General features: G+C 50.2%; 1 protein-coding gene across 1 annotated transcript; it reads right to left on the bottom strand.

Annotated features, from left to right (window-relative positions):
* Window positions 1-6,699: 6,699 nt before the first annotated feature.
* Window positions 6,700-8,410, bottom strand: LOC140217096 (uncharacterized). The gene is given in 3 exon segments (XM_072287515.1): window positions 6,700-6,852; window positions 6,854-7,194; window positions 7,847-8,410. Coding segments are annotated over 3 exon segments (690 nt in total). The 5' UTR covers window positions 8,070-8,410; the 3' UTR covers window positions 6,700-6,726.
* Between the last annotated feature and the right edge of the window lie 1,842 nt (window positions 8,411-10,252).

The raw sequence follows: 10,252 nt of genomic DNA, 5'->3' as shown, positions 1-10,252 counted from the left end.
AGCTATTTTGAGTACAGATAGAGACACAAGCATGCCATTGAGACAAGAGAATGATGACAATAAACAGTGTGTGCCAGAAGCAGTACACACATGTACTCAAGATAATGTGGAATCACTCACATATTGGTGCGAGGTCATCTGTCGGAAGCGCCTCGCATGCATAGTATGATGAATAACGCGGCGCGCTCCTCATAGGTTTGGCTGTCGGCACACAATAAACACACCACATAGGAGCCCTCTTGTACATTTATGTAAGTACTCTCTAAATGAAGGAAGTTTTTTGCTGTCAAAATAATAATCTTGTGCAAATAGAAAACGCAGAATGGTTTACAGACATTATCTCTTTACCGAATACGTACAGTGAATGCCCACTGCGCGCGACAGTGGCGATCGAGTCCCCTGACCCGGCTTCCTGCGTTAAAGGTTGCAATTGCCGAGAGCAAACTATGTGAAATATGTTCTCATAGTGTGCTGTCTGTATAACCAGACGGAGTATAACAGATTGAAGTCTCAATGCGGTGATCGCAATGGTTCACTCTTACCGACTGCGCGTCTGCATGCATGTCCACGCACAATGTTTCGCTTTCACTGCTAGCGCATTTTCGCATCGTTCCATGAGATTTAGGCCACAGCATATGAGCATTTAACAGTACACAAGCAACCATTGTTGCGTGGACACCATCAGAGCTGTTCAAAAAAAAGTTTGTTATAACTAGGGACTTCGACGCATAAGGCAACTTGTGATATGCCGTCGCGACGATTCAATCTTGTTTGTTTTCGTTTCTTCTAAATTCTTGGATGTTTCATTATGATTATTTCTCAAGTTGCATCGCACTCTATGTTTACCGGACTTGTCAGTGAGCAATTTCCTGCTGCTTATTATTCCTAATCCAGTATACATTTATTGTTTGGCGTCAACTGAAACATGAGCATATGCTATGCCTATTTTTAACGTGTTTCTTACCGTTCCCTTTCCATTCTAGTGAGCTTGCCAATGTCTAGTATCAACAAGTTCATAGATCAAAGCTTCATGACATTAGCTAGTGTTACGATCTCGACCGGGTGAGGTGGGTCTTCACCACAAGAATCAGGAAACGATGACGAAGCCGGGCATCGTGATGATGAAAAGAAGTAGAAAAGATTGTATTCACTTCATTGGTACATGGTGGTGACTCTTATCCGAGTCTCGAGTAGTTCTGATTAACAGGGGTGCCAGGACGGCCTTAAATAACCACTGGCAGCCTTGTGGTCATCGACGTCTTCTTCGGCAGCCTGTGGAAGTATATTAGTGCTTTCGTCAGCTTCTGCCGTTGAGCTCCTGACCTTCGGTTTGTCTTCTCTTCGTCTATCCTTTTTTGTCAGCTCAAAGAATAAGAAGGTGACGCCATTTCGGAGAAGAGGGCAATTATGATGACATGGGGACGCCCGCTTGAACGCTTCTCACACTTGGCAGGTCGAGGTCCAGTTATCGAACAGCCTTTTCTGGGACAAGGAAAATCATCTTGTCATGGGAACGTACGCCTGAATGTCTCTCACTCTTGACAGGTTGATCATGACAGCCTGTTCACCGCCACAAGAGGTCTCAAAGGGGTTGCAGTATCCAAGCACCTCGAAAAGACTGGTAGACCTCGTGCCTCCGTTTCGTTTCGCCGATCGTTCCAAGGCCTGCCTGGTGACACCTGGAAATAAACCACGCCAAGCCCAAGGCACAACAAACAGAGAGCACCTAACTAACCACGAGAACTGCCAAGTCTACTCGTCCTTGACATAAAACCCCATCAGAATCGTACCTGCAGCCCTCGTTCGAGATTCCTGAAAACTAACAAAGGAGAAAGCCAGACTTCAGTGCGAATTTCAACCAGCCTAATGCCTAATGTTTTTGTGTTTCCTTTTTCCAAGAAAGCCACGGTGGTCGAGAGACTGAGAATGTATTGAAACCCAGCATTAATGACTTTAAACATGAATTCAAAACAGACAAACAAAACTCCTTCGAAGAAAAGCAAAGAACGAAAAGGAGCCTTTTTACAACAATCAAGAAACTTATGGATGCGCCTAATTCGACAATTATTACCTCTTAATGCGCACTCGATTAGATTGCTGTCTAAAGGCCTTTGGGCCTCGCCAAAGGCAACAAAGGGCGCCAGGCATACGCTACCCTCTGTTGTCATCTGCCACTTTGTGTCCCCACTGCTTGCTTTTTCGTCCCTGAAAAGGAGGCCGTAAATGCAGGAAGAATTGCCAGCCTCCTTTTTCCCTCACTCTTGCGGCACATTCTACTGCAGTGACAGTCTGACTGCTCCTGTTTGTACACGCATATCTCCGCCCGGTTGAACCTTTCAGCCACACCCCTACTCACAGAGATGCGCTCAGATTGGTTGTTAGATGGTGGTGGTGGTGGTAAAACTTTATTTCCCAAAGTAGGGGTCGTGAAGGACACTCGGCTAGGCGCCAGGTGTAGAGGGCACCTCCCACGTCGGCACAGAGAGCCCGGAGCTCTCTCCTCTGCCGTGCGGGCCTCCTGGACAGCCCGAAGTTGGTCATGTAGTGAAGCACTTTTTAGCATTTTGTCCCAATGTTCCTTGTTCTTGGCGTAAGCATCACTCGATGCACAACCACACAGCATATGGTTCAAGTCTACACGTTGTTGAGTGTACGCAGCGTGATTGGAGTCACCCCTGGTTTGCTGTCACCTGCACATCGTCTGCGCTGCTGCCCCGGACTACGATTGAGCCACCCTGGGCGATGGTGATGCTGTGGCCAGTTTGGCGCAGCGACTTCGGCGGCCGCCTGTATCCAGCTCGCAACCCTCGGCTGCGGAGAAAAGAGCCGGCGGTCACCGACAGCTACTGCGGCTCTCGCTAGCAGGGTGCGAGCGACGCTTGCTCGTACTGACTACTGCGTCGCTGTTTCCGGAGTTCTGGCCTGGAATCCTGCCGTCGAGTCTGCAGAGCTGCTGCTGTGACCAGTGGCTGCTAGTGGTGTACCCAAGGACAATGTCGGCTCGCATGTTATGGACAGCACGTGGACATTTCCTCGGCGTGGCCAATGTTGCATGTACTACCTTGTTCACGAAGCACGCGTTCATGTTAGACCGTGTGACATGTTTCGCCGGAATATGTTGTGATTTAAGGTTGGGGGGATGTAGGGATGCGCGACTCTCACACGTCCCCTGATATGTTGTTTTCCCGCATAGCTCCCTACTCCTGCAATCCGGCTTGCTGCGTGGCCTGTGTGATGCCCGCGGCAGACAGTCTGATCGAGGGGCAGTACGAGAGATGCCGCGAGTGTTGCGTTGCTAACGCTGCCTACCGGCGGGGTTACTTGGGCGCGAAAAGACAAGGCGCTTCCTCTTGGGTTGCAGGTCGACGAGCGCTGCGGACGTTCCGCGCGTGCACCGATCCATGCTTCTGCGAGACCGTCTCGCGTGGCCTCCTTTGAACTCGCCACCGTTCGCGTGACCATGCGCGCGAACGACCAGGCGTTGGGATCCAGCATGGGGCGAACATATTTGCTCGCTATCCGGTCGCTGTGAGTTGGAACTCCGCAATTTGTCGCGCGTCCATCGGCGTGTTTTGTGGATAGCAACTCAGCTAGCAGGCATTGATCTATGAAAGGTGCAATAAATGCCCTTGTGATTGTTTGCACTACTGTGATGTCGTTCCTTTTTCCCAAGAGCACGGATGAGATCCCCACAACGTTCACTGCAATGTTCACACACATGTTGTCCGTTGTAGTCTGGGTCAATGTGCTTCATGCGCCAGGGGTTGGAGCATGAGTTCGTTTGGAGAAAGTGTTAATGTGACCGACTGGCTGTGCGTTAATTTCTCATCCAGGAGGGGGAACTCTCGTCTGCCTAGATAAAAGTGCTTAGTGAGCTCGTTGTAAGTGAATAATTGATCCCTGTACTCGATATGTGGGGTAGATAGCGGGGAAAACCGGAGGGACCCGGTCGATGAGTCCTTGCGCCACCTTGTGTGCGATCTCGTTTAGATTCCGCAGGCCGCCCCCTAAGCTGCCCACGTGTGCTGACAACCATACGATGGAGTGATCGGTGATGTTACTTCCGCCTAAGATTCTTAGCGTCGTCTTGTCTATCCTGCCCCTGGCAAAAGCTCGAGTGGCTGCTCTAGAGTCGCTGTACACAGTTGTGAAGCTCGAGTGTTTGAGAGCTAGTGCTATCGCTGCTTTTTCAGCTACCTCTGGCTTCTTGGTATAAAGCATGAGTGAGTTGCGCGCTCGCCTGTGTCCGTCGATTACTGCTACCGAGTAGGCATGCTTTCCCGGTATGTACACTGCATCCACGAAAGCTGTCTGGTCGGGAAACCTTGCCACGTCTGCCCCGAGGGCTCTGGTGCGGGCGAGTCTTCTTCCTTGATTGTGGATTGGGTGTATACGTTTCTTGGGAAGGGGAGCACTTTAATTGCTTCTCATATGACTTTAGGTAATGGCAGTACATTGTCCCTTTCTGCTATGGTGTTGAAGCCGAGCTTGACGAGAATCTCTCTGCCCGCTTTGGTCCTTGATAGGCGTGCGATCTGTGCTGTGTGCTGAGCCTCGATGATTTCGGCAAGGGGATTGTGCACTCCTAGCTGTAAGAGTAGATCAGTGGTGGTGGTGGTGACAAACTTTATTTCTGCTATTTACAGGAGAGGTGTGAGCTGAGCCCTAAGGGCCCAGCCCTTACAAAGTCTAGGGGGGGTCCCTAGTCCAGGACCCCTGTGGCTTCTGCAGCGGCTTTGGCTTGGGCCACCAGGGTACGTTGGTCCTGTAGGGCTGAGCAGCCAAGCAGGGCGGCCTCCCAGTCCTCTCGGGTAGGGTGGGGGTTTGGGGGGAAAGCAGGGTTGGAGGGGCATGCCCACACCATGTGGTATGTGTCCGCAAACACCTCCCCACAGTGCGGGCACTCGCCCGAAAATGCCGGGTTGAAGTGTTTCAGCACCGCCGAGCACAGTACTGTATTAGTGTAGAGATGGAGAAGCCAGCACTCCTCCGTCTTTTTGAGGCCTTTGCAAGGGGGGAAGTATCGGCCGTGATTAAGCTGACACAGCTGTGTGATTTCTTTAAAGGTGATTGCCGGTTTGAATTCAGGGACCTCGTCGACAGGTGATAGAGGCGACGCCCGGAAATGAAGTGTGTGGGCTGTAGCGTCGGCTACTTCGTTCCCCTCTATTCCCTGTTGAGCTGGGGCCCAAATGATGGAGCGCCGGGGTTGGAATCCCTGGTTCTCACATTTCTTAAGGATTTGGAAGGCACGATATGGGATTTGGCCTTGTTCTATATTGCGGCAAGCACCCCTCAAAGCAGTAATGATGACTCAAGACGCTGGATCTGCGGCGTTTCTCTTCATAGTGGTAGCCCCATAATCGACTGGGGGCATTGAAGTCCCCAACATTTATGAGGCCCTGTTTGCCACCTTTAATGCCCTGCTGAAGAGATCAGCAAAAGTGACATCTGGTAGTTTTTGTGAGCTATACACATTTAGAATGTGAAGTGAGGGATCGTGTTTTCGAAGCGGAAGAAGGGTGACCATCGCATATGAAAAAGCTACATTACAGTCCAGGTCCACCGGTGAGGCCGTATAATTTTTATGGACACGGATACAGCTCTGCGCATCCTGCTGATAGCTTATGTCGTTTGTGAAAGTGACGCCCTCCCCCGGCTCTTGGAGGGCTACTACAGCGGGAAGTTGAGGGAGGGTTGTAATGAAGAGTCTCGATAATGAAGAGCCTCGACAATTCCACTGCAGGATTTCAACAGTATTCGAGTTATGTTGTGACACTCGGAGGGATTTAGGGTGTCCCGCCATGTTGAGTACTGGGATTTAAAAGGGTCAAGTGCGGGGCCTGTTTTGAGCCGGTGGCCTTGGTAGACAGGGTAAAGGTACATTCACACGTCCGGATGTAGGAGGAATTTTCGCAGCGGATGGTGCATCACGTAACACGCGCGTCATCAAACGTGCCGCCCTTGCCTTGTCCGGCCTCCTCTACTCGCGGTCCGGATTGAAAATGCTCGCCAGCATTTCCATCCATCCGTTTGGCCGTCGTCTGGCCTCAATTTAGCGTAGTCAGTGTCAAATCTGCCAGCATTGGACGGATTGGCGTGGCTACGATGGCGTGTTGTCGGCTTGATGCCACATGTGTTTTTGTTGTGCAGGAGTGCCGCATGTGCTTTTGTTGTGGTGCAGCGTAATGGTGAGTCGTGGTTGCGCGCGCATTTCTCTTTAGGCCTGCACGACCTCAACATGAGTGAGGTGCACAAGAAAACGCTCAGTGACGAGGCAACTGTCACTTTTTTGGCTCTTGTTGAGGGATTCGCAGTGCTATTGAATATAGAGCATGCCGATTATGCAAGCGCGCAGCTGCGTAACAGGCTATGGCAAGAGATTGCTCTCGAAATGGCTCAGCGACATGCAGAATCAGCGCCTTACTCTGTTGGTATGTATAATTTGCTAGAACTTCATTTTTGGGATAATGACGTTCTGCGCAACCAAAAAATAAAGAAAGAGAGAGGGCAGGGCACTCTGTCCTTTCTGCGCTCAGCCCTGTCTCTCTCTTTCTTTCTTTTGTGGTCAGCAGCATGTTACCAGTTCAATATGAACCATGTAGCCGAAACATTTACTTCATTTTTGGGTAATGCTCTTCTAGATTTGACCCATTATGTTTCCTTCATCTGATTGAACCTCTGCAGAGTTTCTAAAAACGGTGTTCGGGAACAAACACTGCACCTTCAGGAGCTTTCACCCAGAGTAAAAGCATCATCTCCTACAATAAATGGGGGCATGTGAAGATCTGGCGAACTTGCCACTTTCACGGTTTTGGGCAGTCCCGCATTTTATTTCATCAATTGCTTTTCGCAGAGGTGTTGACTGCCAAATTCCGCCATCACCTTGTGAACCAGGGGCACCAATGTCCAAATAGCGAAACCTATAGTTTGCATCAACAAGCGCAAATAGCGCTATGCTGAAGGTTTTCTTGTAGTTGAAATACAAAGAGCCTGAATCTTTTGACTTGCTGATGCACACATGCTTTCCATCTATGGCACCTATACAATTTGGGAACTGCCACTTTTCTTTGAAGTCTTGCATGACGGTAGACCACTCTCCACCAGTTTTGGGAGTCTTCAAGAATTCGTCTTTCAGCTCCAGGTAGATTGCCACACAAGTCTCTCTTATGACCTGGTTGACAGTTGAGTGTCCTACCTACTGTCAGCTTAAGGAGTAGTGCGTTTCTCCTATTAAAAAAAGAAAAACGAAAGAATTGTTGGTTACACTAAAAATTAACAAAGAAAGACAGAACTCTACATTCGAATAAAATATGCACATCTGACATTCCCACTGGAATCTGTGTGAAGCGAATCTTTTATGAAGCGGCTATTTTCATGCTATGAAACTAAATTCCATACACACAGTTGTCTTTATTTCACCATATTTCCAACATTCTTATGCAACATGTTTATACGAAGTTTATACAATGTTTATGCACCGTGCCGGTCAAAACGATCTATAATATTTATGCGCCGGAGCATTCGCTTTATCTACGCCGAAATACACGAACTGTTCATTGCAAGAGGTAAAGGCAGTTATGTCACAACGAAGATGTTTTTGTCATTGTACATACTGCACAGAGATGTAGGATGCTAAAGATTTTTTTTTTTTTTTCGTTTCATTCCTGCATCCACGGGCTAATGGAAATAAGTGCACGCGCACATTACACGCGACGTGAAGCGCGCGCTTCACAAGAGAGCAGCAGCAGTCATGGTCGAGAAAGCTGGGGATGTCTTCGCTTTAAAATTCAGCCTGCCTCATCAAAAGTGACACTTCCTACTTCAAATTGAAGCTAACGCTAGCGCTTATCTGCGGCGTGGAAGCGAAGAGTGAGTTGAAGCCGTGTCTTCGCTAGCACAGATGGTCTCAAGATGGTTTCTTGCCGCTTGATCGTATGTTGAACGCGGGCCAGAAGTTCGAAATACTGCGTGCTGCTGACGCGTAGTAGGCGCTTGTATTCGTCCGAATCACACTCGAGCAGCTCTTCATAAAGAAAGCTCTGAACACCAAGCGTCTTCTTCGACATCCGTGGTTTCGTCCAGCACAATCGTTCTTTTTACAGCCTACACCTCGTCGTCTTCACTCACTTCAAGTAGAACAGCCAACGCGGACAAACGCCGCCTCCGGTAGCCGTCTATCTTGGAATGCACTCTTGTATCCAGCAATTTGGCAATGTATGTAGCATTGGAGTCGAGAGTAAGCACGCGGATTCCGCAAATGGCGCTCCGGCTGTGGGAATGCGACCTAACTCGGCAGCGCCGGATTCAAGTGATGACGTCACTGTTTTGTCCGCGGAGCAGGCGGGATTTTGCCCTCGCGTGTGTATCCACCTTAACTGACGGAATTGGTCCTGCCGGAGGAAGATCCTCCTCCTCGTGCGGAATTTTGGTTCTTCTCTCCTTAATATTTTGACCGACAAGGCGCTTGATTGTGCCTCTCCGTCGGGTAGCAGGAGTAGATTTTCAGGTATGTGCCGCTATAAGGCACGGGATTTTGCAGAGGGCTGCGTCAGGAGCGGCTGTGAATTGCTCTTCGAACGCCTGAAATCTAGCATTCATTTGCACCTCCAACGCGTTGAACCTCGCCTCTATCACCGAGTGTTCGTGGTCAGGGGATGCGGGAGGGGAGGTATCGCTATCCATCGCCTCTACTGACAGAGGGACAGGCGGTGGGGGAGATTTTTGACGCTCTTCTGCAAGAGCTAGCCGTTTTTGTAGGTTAGCTATTTGCTCTTTAAGAGCAATGACTTCGATTTTCTCCGGCATGCGGGGGGAATGGGGAGAGGAAAAGGGAGGACGTGAGGAGGCCACCCCACCCTCGCTGCTCACCTTTGTTCCCTGTTTGACCGCATTGACCCAGGCTCTTTGCATCTTCGGTCTCGCTCTGGTGGCTTGTTTCCCTGCCTGTCGCTGTAGCAGGAGGGGTGCGTCCTTCTTTCCCTGGTCATTGGGACCGGCCGGGGGCGCCCTTTGTTTTGGGTGGTCAGAGTCGTCTCTCTGGTGCACGAGTTGCTTTGGTCGCCGTTTCCCACGTTTACAACAGCTGCGCTTGGGTTTGGGACGGTGGCCCTGTTCTGAGCGCTGGTGTTGCAGCGGGCAATATTTTGCAGTGCAGGATCGAGTCCCCGTGGCATGGGCTCCTCCACCCAAGGTACACTGCGGGACGAATTCGTGCGGTTCGCGTTCCCCGTCTATGAGATGGGCCACAGTTCCACACAGCCCGCACTTGTCCGGCCTGGGGCCGGGACAGACGTCAGTACGATGGCCGACCATGCCACACTGGGCGCAGGCAGCGATCGTGCGCCGATATGGGTGGACTTGTATAAGTGTAGCCTCGTAGTGAATGTAGCGTGGTTTGGTCTTGTCAGCAAAAGTTACTCTTGTCTTATTTGATGCACTGAATTTCCGAACCTCCAGGATTTCTCCAGAGCACCACTGGAGACTGGAACGCAAGATTTCATCGGTATCCATGTTGCGCACCGTGACCACACCATAACAGATGTTGCCGCCGTCTTGCCGGAGATGTCCGAGTAGGGGGATTTTTCCGGCGGCAGAGTCGAGCTCGAAATCTCCGATGATACAGTCAGCGATCTCAGGCTTTGCAGTATAAACCAGTATAATGTTCTGCTCCTTAATTAGGAGAACCGTGATGACTTGTGCGCATTCCGCGCCCAGGTAAGCGATGAACGCTCTGCCATATCTGGTTTCATGTAACTTCTCGTGCAGAGACACCCGTGTTCGCGGCTTCACAACAACCACGAAATCCTCCGGGGCTGGCTTGGGCATTGGAGTCGGTCTCCAGGTCTTCAGGCTGTCTTGAAAGCTCGGCGTATGTGTACTTCGAGCCTTTTCCGATCTTCTTTTTTCCAGTTAGCATCGCAGCCACGTATGTGATGTGGTTGAGTACAAAAGCATGGACCATTCTAATGGTGTTGTCCTCGCTCAGTTCCCTGTGCTTATTCATGATGCGCCGAAACATTCGGATTGCGTTCGCAATCTTGATTGTGATGCTGTCCAGCATCACCCAGTTGGAGCCATTACTTTGGATGATTAGTCCTAGGATTTGTATTTTGTTAAACGTAGGTATGCGATTTCAGTCCCTGTCGTGTAACTCTATGCATGGAGTGTGGTGTCTGCACCAGTTGTTGGACAGGCGCCGTGGTCTTGGGGCATGGTAGATGAGCAGCGTGGATTTTCTGGAAGAGCAGCG

The sequence above is a fragment of the Dermacentor andersoni genome, chromosome 1 (assembly GCF_023375885.2).
Source record: "Dermacentor andersoni chromosome 1, qqDerAnde1_hic_scaffold, whole genome shotgun sequence".
Taxonomy (NCBI): domain Eukaryota; kingdom Metazoa; phylum Arthropoda; class Arachnida; order Ixodida; family Ixodidae; genus Dermacentor; species Dermacentor andersoni.
This window is presented reverse-complemented; position numbering and strand designations above follow the sequence as displayed.